Source organism: Armigeres subalbatus, chromosome 2 (genome assembly GCF_024139115.2).
Source record: "Armigeres subalbatus isolate Guangzhou_Male chromosome 2, GZ_Asu_2, whole genome shotgun sequence".
Lineage (NCBI taxonomy): Eukaryota > Metazoa > Arthropoda > Insecta > Diptera > Culicidae > Armigeres > Armigeres subalbatus.
This window is the reverse complement of record NC_085140.1, coordinates 24,859,053-24,878,342: the sequence shown is the minus strand read 5'-3', so window position 1 is coordinate 24,878,342 and position 19,290 is coordinate 24,859,053. Positions and strand designations below refer to the sequence as shown.

General features: G+C 38.7%; 1 protein-coding gene across 2 annotated transcripts; it reads left to right on the top strand.

The window, feature by feature from the left end:
* The first annotated feature begins 585 nt into the window (after nt 1-585).
* LOC134218271 (DCN1-like protein 3) lies at nt 586-18,037 on the top strand. Of its 2 annotated transcripts, XM_062697202.1 has the most exons (5): nt 586-679; nt 752-988; nt 1,419-1,942; nt 2,006-2,143; nt 16,365-18,037. In XM_062697202.1, the coding sequence occupies exons 3-5, from the start codon at nt 1,819-1,821 to the stop codon at nt 17,060-17,062; spliced, it is 960 nt and encodes a 319-aa protein (XP_062553186.1). In that variant the 5' UTR covers nt 586-679; nt 752-988; nt 1,419-1,818; the 3' UTR covers nt 17,063-18,037. The 2 variants fall into 2 exon arrangements, with proteins under 2 accessions (XP_062553186.1, XP_062553185.1); XM_062697201.1 differs by lacking the exon at nt 586-679 and having other exon boundaries at nt 691-891.
* The last annotated feature ends 1,253 nt before the right edge of the window (nt 18,038-19,290 follow it).

Below are 19,290 nucleotides of genomic sequence, written 5' to 3'. Positions count from 1 at the left end.
ATCTTTTAGTTATCCATATAGTATGTATACATACTAAGTATATACTTAGCATAACCATTGGTAGGACAATGCTTCGACTGTCCTACCCAGGTATTTTCATGCGTAGGACATATCCTACTTGTCCCACCCACTCCCGGCTCCACTGAATAAAGACAAAAAACAAAATCCACACTTTTCAACATTTGCAGAAGCGTCCCATGTCAATTTTCTCCAACTTAAGTAATATGTCGTTGAATTTTTCAAACTCGTTTTACTTGGAGAAATACAGAGAATTCTAATAATTTTTTAAAACCTGCAATCTTTCTGAAAATTTGGCTAATATTCTTTATCTGTATACATTGCTATGGAACTATTAAATGGACTATAATTACATTATTTTTTATGTGCAAACGTGTGTCAAAATCTGAAATATGACTTTTATATGCGAATAAATAGCAAGATCTTAAAGATGCCTCTATTTTACAAACACGTGCGCCAACTCCAAAGACTACATATTTACAACTCGCATATCCAGGCTTGTATTCAGGTGGTCTGCATAGCGATACCTCGCACATGATATTTACACATCACCGCTTGTCAAAAAGCCATCTCTCAAACCTTCTGAAGTTTTGGAAGCTATATATGAACGTTGTTGTTTATTTGTGTGCTAACGAAGACAACACGACCAAAACGAACTGTGGTGAGGTTCCGTCAATCGCATTCAGCCAGCTTGTCAAAAGAGATGAACCGAAAGTGTGTATATCTTCCGCAGATCCAGCCTCGAGAAGCGTAATCACCGCATTTTAACCCATGAACCGAGAAGAGTTTGTATTTATGTATGAGGAGGAAGAGAGTTGAGTAGCCCGTCAGTGGTGGCAACGCAGGCAAGAGAGTGTGGCGAAGAAAGAAGAAGTAAGTGTCTGCTGTTGTCTCGAAGAGGAAGAGAATATACATTGGATTGGTGTAGGAAGAAGTGGTGATTTTTTGGAAGCTGGTGCAGTGAAAACTGGTAAAGTGAAAATTTCATAATTTTGTGGCGAAAATGTACCTGAATTGCAATTTACCTACTTAATTTTGATGGGAACGGTTGTGTAAATTTTAAAATGTGCCTAATTGAAATGCTGAACCTAGAGATTTTATTATATTCTGCATTCAGTATGAATGAAAACATCTGTCAAATCAGTGTGTGCAAGTACAATCATGTTTCGTTGGATAGTGCAAAAAATATTTTTTCTTATTCTTGATGCTCAGTTGTTCTTCTGAACAATTCATTCAATGCCGTCTTAAGTTGAATCAAAATAAAGTTCATATTAATTACATTTTAGAGAGTGATTAGCCGAAAATGTCAATGACTCAGAAGTTGGGAGACAAGCATAGAGAAAATACAAGAACAACAACAAAACAGTGCTACCATCGTTCTGAATTTCTTTTCCTCCCAGGTACCGTACAGTAAAAGAAGCAGCAACATCAATAACCACCAGTGGAAAGAAAGAATGAAACCTAAATCCATCATAACTGTTTGAGTGCCAATCACACACGTTACACACTACTGCTGCTGATTTGGAAAACAAGTTCTGCACTGTGCCAACAACCCCCAAAATCGGCGATGATCCCAGCTGGATAGTGCCGACCCTATCACAAACGGCTGATGGTCGGGGCACAACCAGACCGGTCAAAGCATGATGCGTACTCCAGCGGGCTCAAGGGAATGAGCTTTTGCGTCGGGCCTTATCGGCGGACAGTTTGTGCAATTGGGTTTAGAAGATAATTACAAGCAAAAGGAACGGGAGGCATAAAACGACAGGGAGAAGGAGAAGGGTTCTGACCGACAGCTAGAGAATGGGAAGCTGTCTGACGTGCTTCAAATCGCCACCGAATGCGACGGTGAATAGCGTGGAAGCGATCGCCGGGGTGGTAGCCGGACCGGAAACGGCCATCACCGACACGGAAGCGACTGTTAACGGTATGGAATTTGGAAGGGTACCTATTTATTGATTTTGTTATGGTGACATTGTTTGCTTTGTAGAAACGGACGATTTACTAGCTGCCAGCCCAATACGGTTGACCTCTCTGGGTTCTGAGAGGAAAAGCGGCAGTTTCAAGAAAACGATTGGATTACTTAATGGGAACATAAACGCACTGCCGGACGGTGGCAGTTTGCCAGGTCAGTATCGACTAATAGTTTTCCTGTGTAGTTCAGGATTGTTACTGGGGTAATAACTGCTGCCTTTCAAGCAAGTGTTCTTATTAGCGTTTCAAACACTGTCTGTTAGACTGGCCCAGCCTTGTATGGGGAGAAAAAAAGTTTGAATTCTACCAGGGTTGTGCCTTTGGATGAGAAAATCAATCTCTGAAATTTTCAGCTCAATCGCTTGTTGCATAAGCTGGCGCATTTGATTTGAAGTTTGCATGGGGTTTCAGCCCAAATACATAGAAAAATACATCTCCGTCACTTCTTCGTTCTAGAAATTGGTTCGGTATACCCGATTGAGCTTAAATTTGAAAATCAAGGTACATAGTTGATATGTTGAAGATCAATTTCGCAGAACATTATTATTATTAATATCTTTATTAATGAGGTTTTCGGCCCTGGGCCGGTTCACCTCGTAAATTCGCAGAACATTATACGATGATTGAATGAGCTTTTGAATTCCAAAGTTCACAAACTAACTCTCAATAAATCAACTAAAAACCATATAAAAGCATCAGCACCACTAGGTCTACTTCTATCTCTACCCACAACCATGTGCTTTTTTGGTAGAGTTTTTGCTTAAGCCTATCCTCGCTTTCTCCCTCTTCTGTGGGACGTATATTTCTACGCGGAATTCTTCCCAATTTCTTTTTAGAAGAATTCCCTGTATGGATTCAAAATTATCCGTAAAATACCCGAAGAAACTGCTAAAAGATTTTCTAAAGGAACTTTCGGATAAATTCCTTATGGAGCTTTTGAAAGAATTCCTGAAGGACCGTCTGGAAAACTTCTGAAAGATTTTTTTACGGATGAATTTCAAAAGATTTTCAAAAGGAACTTCCGGGGAAGTTTTTAACGGAACTTCAGAAAGAATTCCTGGATAAACTTAAGAAGAAATTCCTGTAGAATCTTCAGTATGAATTTCGGAAGGATTTTGAAAGGAGGCTCTTGAAAGGAGGCTTCCGAGCCTCTTGAAAGGAGGCTTCAGAGCCTGTTGAAAAAGGCTTCCGAGCCTCTTGAAAGGAGGCTTCCGAGCCTCTTGAAAGAAGGCTTCCGAGCCTCTTGCATCGGAGCTACTCAGTTTGTCGAAATACAAAAAGTCCTTTAGGCTTTTTAGCCCCCTAGGATTTGAAAAGCTAGTTAGCAGTGATATCAATTTTCAACATATAGCATAATAAATTACAGAAAAAGTTTGAACACAACGGAAGTGAGCCAGCCAAGGGCTGAAAGCCTCCTTAATAAAGATACAAAAAAAGTTTGAAGACAAAATAGTTGTCTTCCTTTTTCACCCTATCATACTGAAATGAGTGGAAAACGAATGATCTTGTTTCTCATTTCTGAGAAAGCTTCAACGTGAGATTCTGAAGCAAATCCTTCATGGATTTAAATAACCAAAATATCAATCAAAGCAATCGTGATACTTCACCAGCAGTCAAAGACATGTGGTCAACCATCACGGACTGGAGTGACAGTTTATCAGCAGACTTGCGCTTGCCTAGCAGCATGATAATCTCCACAATTCCCATCAGCATTCGAGAAGGATTCTCATCAGAATCCGAAAGGAATTCCCATCAGAATACGAGAAGCATTTTCATTGAAATCTCTGAAGTATTCCCGAATCTTCGAAGTATTCCAACCGGAATCCAGAGGAATTCACACTGGATTTCTTTCGGTATCGTTGAGGATAGAAAAATGTCAGGGATACCCTTCATAATTCATGGAGGATTTGCTTCAGAATTTCACGTTGATTTGCTTTGGAATTCCTCCGGAGTCGTTCGAAGATTTGTTTCGGAATCATTCAGAGACTTGCATCGGAATTCATTGACGATTTTATTCGGGATACTTCGACGTTTGCTTCGGAACCCGTTGAATATTTAATTCGGACTCTCGACGTTTTGCCTCGTAATCCCTCAATGATTTGCTTTCAAATACATCGATGATTTGCTTCGGAATTTCTCAAAAATTTGCTCCTACATCCCTGAGGGATGCCCTCCGGAATCATTGGAGGATTTTCTGCGGAATCCCTGAAGGATTAATTAGGAGACCCCGACGATTTGCTTTGGGATCCCTCGAAGATTGTTTCGGATTCCTTCAATGAATTACTTCTACGTCCATGGAACATTACCTAAGAAATCCGTGGAACATTCACCTCGGAAAATCCTGTAAGATTTTCGACAGAATCTCTAGAACATTCCCGTTGTAATTTCTGGAATATTCCGTAGAAATTCCTGGATCATTCCTAATAGAATCCCTGGTGCATTGCCTTCAGAATTCCTGGAAGAATGTTGCTTTTGCCTTTCTCGTATACAAAGTATACGTAAAGGCTATATGTTCGCTCCAAAAACGAACTTTTTATAGGAGTCCCGGAGACCCATAGTGTTATATACCGATCGACTCAGCTCGACGAATTGAAGTGATGTCTGTGTGTATGTGTGTGTATGTGTGTGTATGTGTGTGTGTATGTGTGTGCGCAAAATAATCTCACTCATTTTTCAGGCACTTATCATTAACCGATTTGCTCGCAACAAGTTGCATTCGACGCGGAATTTTGTCCCATTGTTTCGTATTGAAAATTGGCCGAATCGGACTATGGGCTTTGGAGTTATGGCCAAAATATATTTTTTCACAACAAAAATTCTCACTCACTTTTTAGACACTTACTCTTAGCTGATTTACTCGCAACAAGTTTCATTCAACGCAGAATCATGTCCCATTGTTTCGTATTGAAAATTGGACAGATCGGACTATGGGTTTCGAAGTTATGGCCAAAATTCGCTTTTTCACATGAGAAACACGTACAAAATTCTCACTCATTTTTTAGGTACTTATGCTTAACCGATTTCCTCGCAACAAAATGCATTCGACGCGAAATCTTGTCCCATTGTTTCGTATTAAAAATTGGCCGAATCGGACTATGGGCTTCGGAGTTATGGCCAAAATATATTTTTATACAACAAAAAATCTCACTCACTTTTTAGACACTTACTCTTAGCTGATTTACTCGCAACAAGTTTCATTCAACGCAGAATCATGTCCCATTGTTTCGTATTGAAAATTGGTCGAATCGAACTATGGGATTCGAAGTAATGGCCAAAATACATTTGTTGACAAGAAAAATTCTCACTCATTTTTTAGGCACTTACTTTTAGCCGATTTGCCTGCAACAAGTTGCATTCGACGCAGAATCCTGTCCCATTGTTTTGTATTGAAAATTGATCAATTCGAACTATGGGATTTGAAGTAATGGCCAAAATATTTTTGCCTTTCTCGTATACTAAGTATACGGTAAAGGCTATATGATCGCTCCAAAAACAAACTTTTTATAGAAGGCCCGGAGACCCATAGTGTTATATACCAATCGACTCAGTTCGACGAATCGAGGTGATGTCTGTGTGTGTGTGTGTGTGTGTGTATGTGTGTGTGTGTGTGTGCGCAAAACTACTCAACAAAATGTCACTCATTTTTCGGGCACTTATCCTCAACCGATTTGCTCGCAACAAGTTGCATTCGACGCAGAATCCTGTCCCATTGTTTCCTATTTGAAATTGGCCCGATCGGACTATGGGATCGAGAGTTATGGCCAAAATACAAATTCATTTGAAAAAATCGCGTAAAAAATGTCACTCATTTTTCGGGCACTTATCCTCAACCGATTTGCTCGCAACAAGTTGCATTCGACGCAGAATCCTGTCCCATTGTTTCCTATTTGAAATTGGCCAGATCGGACTATGGGATCGAAAGTTATGGCCAAAATACAAAATCATACGAAAAAATCGCGTAAAAAATGTCACTCATTTTTCGGGCACTTATCCTCAACCGATTTGCTCGCAACAAGTTGAATTCGACGCAGAATCCTGTCCCATTGTTTCCTATTTGAAATTGATCAGATCGGACTATGGGATCGAGAGTTATGGCCAAAACACAAAATCATACGAAAAAGTCGTGTAAAAAATGTCACTCATTTTTCGGGCACTTATTCTCAACCGATTTGCTCGCAACAAGTTGCATTCGACGCAGAATCCTGTCCCATTGTTTTCTATTTGAAATTGGCCAGATCGGACTATGGGATCGAAAGTTATGGCCAAAATACAAAATCATACGAAAAAATCGCGTAAAAAATGTCACTCATTTTTCGGGCACTTATCCTCAACCGATTTGCTCGCAACAAAATGCATTCGACGCAGAATCCTGTCCCATTGTTACCTATTTGAAATTGGCCAGATCGGACTATGGGATCGAAAGTTATGGCCAAAATACAAATTCATACAAAAAAATCGCGTAAAAAATGTCACTCATTTTTCGGGCACTTATCCTCAACCGATTTGCTCGCAACAAGTTGCATTCGACGCAGAATCCTGTCCCATTGTTTCCTATTTGAAATTGGCCAGATCGGACTATGGGATCGAAAATGATGGCCAAAATACAAGTTCATACAAAAAAATCGCGTAAAAAATGTCACTCATTTTCGGACACTTATCCTCAACCGATTTGCTCGCAACAAGTTGCATTCGACGCAGAATCCTGTCCCATTATTTCCTATTTGAAATTGGCCAGATCAGACTATGGGATCGAGAGTTATGGCCAAAATACAAATTCATACGAAAATATTGCGTAAGAAATGTCACTCATTTTTCAGGCACTTATTCTCAACCGATTTGCTCGCAACAAATTGCATTCGACGCAAAATCCTTTCCCATTGTTTCCTATTAAAAATTGGACAGGTCGGACTATGGGATTGGAAGTTATGACCAAAATACCTTTTTCATAAAAATCACAAAAATGTCACCTATTTTCGGACACCTAACCTTAATCGATTCACACGAAACAAGTTGCATTCGACGCAGAATCCTGTCCCATTGTTTCCTATTGAAAATTGGCTAGATCGAACGAGGGGATCGGAAGTTATGGCCGAAACACCATTTTAGCCTTTTTATACGAAAAGGCTGTATGTTCGCTCAAAAACCAAACTTTTACAGAAGGCCTGGAGACCCATAGTGTTATATACCAATCGATTCAGCTCGACGAACTGAGATGATGTCTCTGTCTCTCCCACTTCATACGGGAGTTTGGCAGAAAGACGGTCATGAGATTTATATCATAACAAATATTGCCCTCCGCTCGCGTGATGGGAATGACATTTTCGTTTTCCTTTGTATAGTCGGAGCTTCAGTTAAACTAACATCCAAAAGTGATATCCTTAAAATATATGACTGGGTGAAATAAAACAGGGTTATGTACGTCAAAAAGATTGAAAAAGGAAACAAAATGTCGAAATTCTTATTAGCATATTGTAGATCAAGCTGAAAACCGAACCGAGGTCCCGCGAAATCGCATTTTCTCGCATTTCCGGATGTTGCAACTGCATCGCGAGTAGTGCGCAACTGTACCATAGTCGGGCACCACTCGCGATGCAGTTGCGACATCCGGAAATGGGACAAAATATGATTTTCGGTTTTCAACTGGATCTACAATATCTTTGCCATAAATAATCTGATTTTCATAGAACGGACAAAGAAATTTGTTTTTTACTCCTAGCCACTAGCTCATCTTTTTCAAGCACACACATCTTACGAAGGTCGAGAAAGGCACCATCACCGCTAGGTGGATTAATCTGGGTTTTTTTTATTTGAGATTGATAGAATATTTATGAAATATGCAAAAACCTGGCGGAACCATCCATGAGCAATTTCTTCGAGAATTATTCCGGAAACTTCTTTGCGAATTCCTCCAGGAACTCTTCCTGGAATTCCTCTGGGATACATTTCGTTCTGCAAATATTTTGCAATGCCTCCAGAATATCCTTCAAGAATTCCTCCAGGAATTTCTCCAACCATTCGTCCAAGTATTTCCGCGGCAACTCTTCCAGATATTTTCCGGCAATTCCTTCAGGAACATCTTCGGAGATTCTTTCAGGAATTTCTCCGGGAATTCCTCCAGGTATTTTTCGGTAAAATCCTCCTGGAATTTCTTCCGGACTTCACTCGGAATTTACTCCGGAATTTTATTCGGGAATTAATTTGGGAGCTCCTCCAGGATATCCTCCAATAGTTGTTCCAGGAATTTCTTCAGAATAAACCCCCGGGAATTCATCCGGTAATTCCTCCAGCAATTCATCTGGGAATTTCTCCATTAATTCATCCTGGCATTTCTCCGGATATTCCTTCAGATATTTCTACGGAAATTCTTTCAGAAACATCTCCAAGAATTTCTTCAGGAATTTCCCTTGTCATAAGACGAGTTTATACAATCCCATTGAATTCTACCACTTAATTGTATCTTGACAGATACGTATTTTGACCTCAAAAGTCTTGTACTTGACTCGTCTTATGACAAGTGAAGACATTCCACTAAAAAGCTCAAAATAATTTTCTTATCATCAGGAATTTTTATGGGAATTCCTTAGGAAATTTCGCTGGGAGTTCTTCCTGGAATTTTTCCAATAGTTCCTTCGGGCATTTCTGGGGGATATCTTGCAGGAACTTCTCCGGATCTGGAACTTCCTCCAGGATTTCCTTTGGGTATTTCTTCAGGAATTCCCTGGGAAGTCTTCCGGGATTCCTCGTGGATTTTCAAAGAATTTCTCCAGGTAAGTCTCATGGAATTCTTCTATATATTTCCATGGGAATTCTCTCAAGAAATCCTTCCTTATTTCTTCGGAAAAATCCTTCAGATATTCCTCCAGGAATTCCTCCAGGTATTTTCCGGGAAATCCTGGAGTTCCTCCATGACTTTATTCAAAAATTCGTTCAGGATTTCATTCGGGAATCTATTTGGAAACTGCTCCATGTCATCTTCTAGGAAATTCCTTCAAGAATGCATCCGGGAGTTCCTCTAAGAAAGCATCAGGGATATCTTATAGGGATTCCTCCAGAAACTCATCAAAGAAATCCTTCTGGACTTCCTTCAAAACTTTTCCGGGACTTCTTCCTTGAGTTCCTTCAATATTTTTTTCAGGAGTTCCTTAGAAAACTCCACTGAGCTCTCCAGAAAGTTTCTTCGGGAATTCCTACGAAAGTTCGTCCGGAAATTCCACCGGGAGCTGTGAGAATCTCTCTAGAAGTTTCTCGGGGAAATCTCCCGGGAGTTTCTCCGAGAATTATCAATGGAATTCCTTCGAGAATTCGTCCGGGACATTCTCCTGGGATTCCTCTGAGAGTTCTTCCCGAAATTCTTCCGGGAGTTCCTCCTTAAATTCAAATCCAGTGCACAGTAGGGTGCCAATGAAAACGACATTTTCTAATTTATAAAAAAACGACGAATTTTTGTTTTTGATACGAAATGACTTAAAAATGCATGAAACGTCAAGATCTGATGTTACCTAAAAAAAATGTTTTTTGAAAAGGAACGATTTTTTCTCTTATAACATTTTTGGGACTTTTTGCAGATGATGAAACTTTTTTTCATCGAATTTTAACACCGGACGATACGCAAACGTTTTCGTAGCCAAATATATCTCCCTATGCGATATTTAAGCTAAATCGGACATGATTAAGGGGTGCTCAAAATAAATCAAAACTTTGTTTTTTCTCACAAGGAAGAAATAATTGTTTTGTTTTTGATGCCAAAGGACTCAAAATGCATGAAACTTTGAGAATTAATTTTTTTAAAAAAATCGACTGTTTTGAGACTTTGAAAAAAATTCTTATGGCGAAAACAATTTTTCATCGGACGTTACGCAAACATTTCCTAAGCCCTAAAATATGCCCCTATGCAAAATTTGAGCTTCATCGGACATGATGTAGGGGTGCCCAAAATCATGCTATCTAAATTTTGAATTTCTTGTAACTTTGAAAACTTTTGAGATCAGATTTACGGAGAAAATTATCGGATTGCTAGGCAACGTTTATTACACTGAAATTCATTTTTACGCGGTACCGCATGAATACAAAACACAACGTGTAAAGATCAGGAAAACTGATAATGTAGAAACACGATTCATGTCATTGCGGAGCTTTTTCTACGGAATTTTTTATCGGATTTTTGAAATAGGACGATTTTTCACGTCGGTTTTTTAAACAACGCGGTTTATTTTTACGTAGTTTTGATTTACATTGAAAAGATCGACGTAAAATAACTTATGTGTATTGATCTGATAGACAGATAATCCTGATTTGTAACATTAATAAGTAAAGGAGTTTGAAAAGAAATTCAAGAAATTAAGTGAGTAATGTAAAAAAAACAGTCGTGCAAAATGAATTATTGGCAGTGGCTGATTTTCTACTCACCGCCGTCACATCCAGGCGCTATAGTATATGCGCAAAACAGCCAGCAAGAGTTAATCGCCCGAAATTTGTATGGCGAAAGTCATCTAACGCAGGTTTTCTCAAAATAAGAAACTTTTCATGAAAAACTATTTGGTACCGATTATGCAGGAAGGTGTCCGCTACCATGCCTACCAAATATTTTTTCGATGAAAGTGCTTATTTTTGAGAAATCGAGCCTTAGATGCTATTCGCCATACTGATTTCAGAAAGTTAACTCCTAGTGTGCCGCTGTAAGCACGCTCAAAGCAGGCGATTCATTAACAGAGAATCACGTATTAGACTGCAGCGACTCAGAATAGTAATTATAGGTTTCTTGTCTTGAATCATTTTTCGGATTTGATTTTTAGCTTTTATCAATGAATCGCCTGCTTTGAGCGTGATTACAGCGGCACACTAGGAGTTAGCTTTCTGAAATCAGTATGGCGAAAGGCATCTAAGGTTAGATTTCTCAAAATTAGCCACCTTAATCGAAAATATATTTGGTAGGCGTAGTGGCGGACACCATCCTTCATAACCGGTACCAAATAGTTTTTCATGAAAAGTTCCTAATTTTGAGAAAACTCGCGTTAGATGTCTTTCGCCATACAAATTTCGAGCGGTTAACTCATGCTGGCTATTTGCGCATATATGTACGATAGCGCCTGGATGTAGAAGCGGATCAGCCACTGCCAATAATTCATTCACGCGCTAGATGACTAATATAGTCGAAATGTAGGCAATTAACTGTGTACAGCAAGTTTTCAACACCGCCAAAATTCATTTTTTCAATAGTTAAGCGCCTTTGTTCAATTGTTTTGATTAGTTGTGCAAAATCTTAAAGAGTTTGTCGATCGATTGATACCAAAATCATCAAAATCGGTTGGAAGATACTTCCTGGCCACTTTTCGTGACGGTCTCAAATTTGATTCTGCAGAATGACCCCCTATGTTTTCCCGAAGGACGTATTCTTCGTCAAAGGAGTTGTTATGTTGACGTTCTGTTTTATTCAATAAATTACATGGTTCTTCTAAATGAGCTCAGATTTTTTTCTTCTTAAGTTCAGTCGTCGACATTTTTTTCTGTAGATCTCTCCAATTTTTATGGTAACGCAAAATTTTAAATTTAATTGCCCTATTACCAATCACTTGATTAATTTGTCTCTTTTCATACAGCTTTTAACGCCTCTGTTGTTATTTGCGCACTTTTTTTAGCAGTTTGGTTCTCAGCTCGCAAATGAAACATGTTCTTACGAAAAACTTCACCATAGGACGGCAAATTAGATGACTAGGGAAACAATGGCATATTCCCCAACAAACAGAATATCCTTCATTTTATGGAAAATAATAATAATGAACAGTGTGACTCCTTTCACTTCTAAAGTTCAAATAAATACTGGTAATGGGAAAACATAGAATGGAAAAAAAAATAAAGTTTTGATTAATTTTGAGCCCCTAAAATCATGTCCGATTTAGTTCAAATTTTGCATAGGAGGATATTTTTAGCTACGAAACTTTTTGCGTATCGTCCAGTGTCCCTAAAATGTTCTATGAGACTGATTTTTTCAATTTTTAAAATAACATCAGATCTTGACGTTTCATGTATTTTAAGTCATTTGGCAATAAAGATTGTACGACAATTCCCCGAAAACCAATTCCCCGAATGCAATTTCCCGAATGAAATTTCCCCGAATAACAATTCCCCGAACGTAACATTTCGAATGTAACAATTCCCTGAATGCAACATTTCCGAATGCAACATTTCCCCGAATTGTTTCCATAGTGCAGATAAAACTAAACTGAAAAAGAAATCTGCGTCGTTTTACGTAAAGTCCCATAATTGGCGTTTGACATAATTTTGAGCTGCAACAAAAGTGAGGATCGCGAGACAATTTGCTTAAAAATTGTAAAAAAATAAGATTGTTGGTCATTGGGCCGAAGACCATTATGCCGAACCGTCATTAGGCCGAATGAGGAGTAAGAAGTGAGAAATTAATAAAAAGTGAGATGTGAAAAGTGAGATGTGAGAAGTGAGAAGTGAGAAGTGAGTAGTGAGCAGTGAGTTGGGAGTAGTGAGTAGTGGGAAGTGAGAAGTGAGACATGAGAAGTGAGAAGTGAAAAGTAAGAAATGAGAAGGAAGTACATAGTAAGAAGTGAAAAGTGTGGAATCAGAAGTGAGAAGTAAAAAATATGATGTGGAAGTGTGAGTGAGGAACGAGAGAGGGCGAAATACGAAGTGACATGTAGGAAGAGAGAATGGAAAAATGAGGAAGGAGAATAGAGATAAAGGAAGAAAATTAATGCGTTTTCCGGTATAAGGCGAAGGAAAGGTATAAAGCTTTTTTTTTATTGATAATAGCTTCGCCCGGTTTTAGGGGAAGACGAGTTATAATGCCTTCTTAAAATGAACACATTTGCCCAATATAAGACAATGAGGGTAGATGGACCCTTCTTCAATTAAACACGTTTGCCTGGAGTAAAGCGAAAAAAGGAGATAATGCCTTTCTTAAATGATCACGTCTAGGCAGTATAAGGACAATGGAGGGGATATTGTCTTCTTTAAATGAACACGTCGATTAATTCGATATTTTGGTCTATATAATTGATATTTATTGCTAGATGCGATCTCATATATCATATCTATTCCGGCCAAACTCGTCTACATCAAAAGAAGAGACTACGTTTATCATTACCTTATTGCAGGCAAATTCCTTCTTCTAAAAGGTAAATTCATTCTATCATTCTATCATTCTATTCTTGGGAAACACCTACTTCCAAAGTAGAGATCAAAGTAATCCGTTGCGTTATTCCGAGTAGATGCATTATTTTTAAAGAAGGGATCACATTCACCATTGTCTTATTCCGGGCATACGCATTTTAATTTTTTGAGGATTCACATCCAAGATTACATCCCAGCAGCACACATGTTCCACGTAGGTGACTGCAACTCACATGTAACCAGACTTGGTTACAATCAAGTTGCTGCAACCAGTTTTGCCTGACTTGTGCTGCTCGGGCAGTAACTTCTTAAGAAGGGATAGACCTTACGTATGACAGGAGTTTGATTTCACAAATTTTGACCATGATGTTTTCAATCGGAATTTCTGTTCGCGATTCTACTCCATCAAAGAAATTCAGCCTTTGTTCGACTATTTTAGAAAAATAAAATTAATAGGAAAACACTCTATTCTAATATCTTTATAACTTAACAATAAGGAAGATCAAGGGCATACAATACTATCGAAAGATTTGATCATGTTCGGTATTTCCAAAGAGACACTCTAGAACAAATCTTCGAACGCTGCTCTGTTCGGACGCTTATAGTCGATGACAATTATGTGTTTGCAAAAAATATTTTATTTTCGGGGATTTGTTACATTCGGGGAAATGTTACATTCGGGGAATTGTTACATTCGGGGAAATTGCATTCGGGGAATTGTTACATTCGGGGAAATTGCATTCGGGAAAATTGCATTCGGGGAATTGGTTTTCGGGGAATTGTCGTACAATCGGCAATAAAACAAAAATCCAATTTACAATCCTTTGTTTTCCTTGGAAAATTTTCATGGGTAAAAATTTCAAAACATTGATGAATTTTATGCACCCCAAAATCATGTCCAATGAATCGCCTGCTTTGAGCGTGCTTACAGCGGCACACTAGGAGTTAGCTTTTGAAAATCAGTATGGCGAAAGGCATCTAATGTTTAATATATCGAAAATAAGCAAAAATATTTGGTAGGCGTAGTAGCCAACACCTTCCTACATAACTGGTACCAAATAGTTTTTCGTAAAAAGTTCCTACTGTTGAGAAAACCCGCGTTAGATGTCTTTCGCCATACAAACTTCAGGTGGTTAACTCTTGCCGGCTATTTTTACATATACGTTAGCGCCTGGGTACGGCAGCGGCGGATAGGAAACCAACCACTGTATCTGATTCATTGAGTTCAAATATTGCATGGGATCATATTTTGGGGTAATGAAAGTAGTAGGCAATGTCGTTTTTTTTTTCAATTCGATGACCATTTTTTCCCATACGTTCCATTGGCACCATAGTGCACAGATAGATTGTGGTTAGGGAAACGCCAGGGAGTTACTCTGAAAATTCTTCCCGCGAATTTATCCAGTAATTCCTGCGGCATTTTCTCCTTAAACTCTTCCGGAAATTCCTACGAAAATTCTTCCAAGAGTTCCTCTGGGTAGTTCCTCTGGGAGTTCCTCTGGGAGGAGAACGGAATTCTCGAAGGAACTTTTGGAGAAATTCTCGGAGGAAATCCTCCAGTAGTTCCTCGAGAGTTTCTCCGAAAGTTCCTCCGAGAATTGTTTTAAGAGTTTCTTCAAGAATTCATTAAGGCTCTCTTCGGAAGTTATTCTAGGAATTTTTCAGGGAATTCCATCGAAAATTTCACGCAACTCTTCATTTTCGGTGTGATTTATGTATAAATTTCCGCTGGAATTTCTGTAGAAATTTGTTGAAATACACAGGAAAATCAAAGATTTTTCGCGAAAGTCTAAGGAATGTTTACTGACAATTCTTCGGAATTGCCACGGAATATTTTTAGGAATTACTGCGATTTTTAAGAAATTTTCACAGGAAGCAGCACGGGATAAAGATAAGAAAAAGGGACTATCAAAGCAAAGCTGGGTGACCTGAAATAAGTCTTCCACGACTCGAGTTCACATTAGGGGTATTCACGTAGCGCTTGGTATTCAGTGTATTTCTTGTATACGTGGTATATTTAGCCAAATACATACGAGCTGGTATTTCTTTCAAAGGAAAACAGACTTACGCGACTGTATGACAATACACTTCGATTTTGATGTGTATTCGTTTACACCGATTTAGAATACCAAGTTCAAGAGTATTGATATGATATAAATAAATAAATAACACACGTGGAATCTTGCTCTTAATAATAGAAGTTCGGAAATTTCCTATGTGCATACCGGTTTGGGTTGTACATGACATTTGAGCGAGGCTGCTTTTATCATTCTTATATGCTGCGTTTTAACAGGGCAAGTGAATTAAAAAACTTAGTTGAATTCAATTGACTTGCCAAAAGTTGAACATATTCAACTTTCTTTTCGTTCAAGTGAATTAAATGAAGGTGCTTACACGTTCAATTCGCGTTTAATTCAAGCAACTTGCTTAGTTCACATGTCTTGTCTAAACTTAGAATTACGGATAGCGCTAAATAATAGTCTAAATATATGTCGCATGCACATATTCATCAGTGCGCCCCTTGCATCTAGAAGTATTTTAAAAACTTCCATCTTTTATTCTCAAATAAGCTGCAACAAAGCGTTTCAGACCATTTGAACAATATGCAATTATTTTCTCCTTACGCTATACTTTGACATAAGAAAATATAGAACGGATAATTTTGTCCATTTACACATCAATATACAGAGTACAGTGCGTGGAGCATTCACATGAAAGCAGTGGTAAACATTTAGCAAATACGCCTTGTTAAAAATACCACGCTACATGAATACCCCTATTGATTTTATTAGTAAAGTACGCGTAACGTTGAAAATTTAAGCCAGCAGTGTAAACGTATTGCTTAGTTTTATTGGATCAGATTGGCCCCGTCCGGGAATAACAAGAATTAGACATAATCATTTAGCTACATTGATAAAAAGAAAACATCAACGAAGGGAAATCGATCAATGCGTAAATGCGATTGGCGCAACAAAAAGTAAATTTTTCGTTGGATATGGTTTGCAAGTGTTTTCGTACACCGATGACAATGGAAACAGTGAGCTCTTTCTTCAAACGAAGCTCCGGTTCATGTGCTGGCAGACTGGAAATGAAGATCTGTGGCGCACGAATTAAGTTGAAAGTTTACTCACTGCCATATTTGATTCGGGATTTGCTTTTTACATGGAAGAGCTTTTCTTGTGTGCACAGAACTATTTCCTTCAAATTATTTGTTAACAACTCTCCTCCTTCCCCAGGAAAAGATCTCGCGACGCAAATCTCCGACAACGATCTGAACAAGCTGTTCGAGGAGTACAAGGATGGCCAGGAGGACGCAATCTTATCGGAAGGCATCGAGCGGCTGTGCTGTGATCTAGGTTATAAGCCGGACGACTTCGCCATCCTGGTGCTGGCGTGGCGTCTGGACGCGTCCCAGATGTGTCAGTTCACCAAGTCGGAGTTCATCCAGGGCCTGCAGCAGATGAACGCCGCCAGCATCGACGACATCAAGCTCCGGCTGGAGCAGATGGTGGAGAAGCTGAAAACCGACTCCGAGGACTTCAAGCTGCTGTACAGATTCACATTCCGGTTCGGGCTGGAACCGGGCCATCGGATCCTGTCGCTGGACATGGCGATCAGTCTGTGGCGGTTGGTGTTCACCGTGCACACGCCGGACATCCTACCGCGGTGGTTGCACTTTCTCGAGCAGCACCAGAACATCCGGGGCGTCCCGAAGGACACCTGGAACATGTTTCTGAACTTTGTGGAAACCTGTGATATTACACAGTACGACGACACCGAAGCGTGGCCCAGTTTATTCGACGACTTTGTCGAGTACGAACAGGAACGGTTGAAGCAGGCCAGCTCAAAGAATTTGGAGGGTGGCGGAGTTGACGGCACCGAGGGAGTAGAAACTAGCGTTAGGGTCCCGGAGGACGACAACAATAATTCATAGTTTCGCAGTTCGAGGACAGCGCCATCAGACGCAAATCCCCGCACAGATAAATACGTTTTAAAATATTTATTACCTTTTGCTGAATTTGGTAGTGCTCGCGCGTGCGTCCAATGATCTTATAACCTTGTTTATGTTTTCACCTGCCTTAAGTTGAAGTTTTCTGCACTCAAGTCCGTTGCATTTCGAACACACTTAAGTCACTTAGGAAGGTTATGTTTTAGATATTATTTAGAAGTCTCTACAAATGAACAGGAAGAGGTGCGAATATATTACAGCAATGCACGTTAATCATTTGTTCGATTGAAACGAATTTTACTACTTGTAAGCAGTATGATTAATATTATTATTTTTGTTTTTACTCTCATATAGATATCGAAATTTAGTATAATCGACTACGAAAATTTAATGTTGAAGCAGCAGAAAGCATGCATTTTTTCTGCGTTTGTTCCGCGTACAGCCAATTTTTTGCTAAATTCTGTAGGAAAATAAATTTCATATCAGCTCACTGATGTTGAAGACGATGATAGAGAAGATCGATATAGTGTCTACTATAAAAAAATATGTACAAGCTTTTCGGCTAACTAGCAAGTTCGGTCCCTGCTTTAATCGCTAGAATCGATTCTAATTCGGCGAAAAAATAAAAGCATTGTATCCGGCTTAAAACAAGTCAACACAGATTTTTTCACATTTTAGCTCAAATGTATAATAAATTGTAAAACAAATTTAAGCGAATTAAAAGAATAGAACATATACTCGAAGTCGCTCCTTATTTTTCGACAATGTGTGTTGAATGTCTTAGTTGGATGATAAAACCAGCAGGCTTAGCAAAGAAATAAAACAACTAGGCTAAATAAAAAAAATCGAACAACAAGAACAAACAACAACAGAAACACTACTGAACCTCTATTTAAGATAATTCAAAACAAAAATGGATGAATAAAGTATAAAAATGTCAAACACAAGTCAACGTACAAATCAGTGATTTCTTTTCTTTTGGTGTATGACTGAACCATTTCCATATGAAAACTGTAGCAAACATGCGTTAGTAAGTACTCAGTGTATGCAGACCCGAGCAAAGTATGATATCATAAATATAGAAAATTGAAAACATATTTTGATGTCGACATCAAATTGAAATCATGATATGTTTTCAAATTCTAGTTTTCGTAATTGATTACATCTTTTGATTTCTGCTGTAGATTTCTAGAATGCATGATATGATATCAAACATAAGATATTTTAGTTACAAATTAAAGATTGTCTTCGCTGTCCGGAACATCTTTTGCTGGCGAGGATAGGGTGCTACATGTCAATGAAGGAAAACAGAACAAAGGGAAGCGACAATCTTTATCTTGTAACTAAAATATCTTTTTTTCAAACCGATTACTTATTTTGTTATCAAAAATCAACATCAAAATTTGCTTTCAATTTGCTTTCATTGACAGCAAGAATAGTAGTTTTCGATTTGATATCACAGATTTTTCTGCTATAGATGTACCGATTGCCGAGAATCCAACAGCCGAGATATTGGTAATAATTTCGACGAATTTCGGTAAAATTTACCGAGTCATCGGTAATCGTTACCGAGATGTCGGCAAAAAATCAACTTTGCCGAATTTCGGCAAAATATTAGTTACCAGTTTCATAAAAAAAATCGAGGATTATGACTTCACAACGTATTATGACCACCTGATCATTTCAAGACAAAATTTTCAAAACGACTTATCTACTTTTGTAAACAAAGATTCAAACGACGATTCGACGAATCTGATAGCTCTCCCACGCAAACCAATACCATCAACAGGTAGCAGAAGCCTTCATCTACCTTTTGATGGTGTTAGTTTGCGTGGGAGAGCTATCAAATTCGTCAAATCGTCGTTTGAATCTTTATTTACAAAAGCAGATAAGTCGTTTTGAAAATTTTGTCTTGATATGGTCTCGGAACGGACATCCCGGGAAAGGTTCCCGTTGGCCCTATAGTGGTCGTAAAATCATTTAGAAGAAACCCTGGTAATATGAGAATCAAAATTCTTGTAATTGTTTCGGAAGCATGTTTTCCAAGTAGTTGAGACCGTAGGATGGATGACAACCGGAACGGTTATCTTAGAACAGGTTTCCATGGGGCCTAAAGTGGCCACAAACTCATTTAGAAGAGACCCTGGTATCAAAATTCTTGGAATTGTTTTGGAAACATGTTTTTCCAAGAAGGTGGGACCGATGGTGGGTCA

What these genes read in the sequence shown, in the direction of transcription:
- LOC134218271 (XM_062697202.1), top strand. Translation starts at nt 1,819, where the DNA reads ATGGGAAGCTGTCTGACGTGCTTCAAATCGCCACCGAATGCGACGGTG. An exon ending in CACGGAAGCGACTGTTAACG is followed by an intron (nt 1,943 to 2,005) that starts GTATGGAATTTG and finishes TTTGCTTTGTAG; the next exon opens with AAACGGACGATTTACTAGCT. An exon ending in GGACGGTGGCAGTTTGCCAG is followed by an intron (nt 2,144 to 16,364) that starts GTCAGTATCGAC and finishes CTCCTTCCCCAG; the next exon opens with GAAAAGATCTCGCGACGCAA.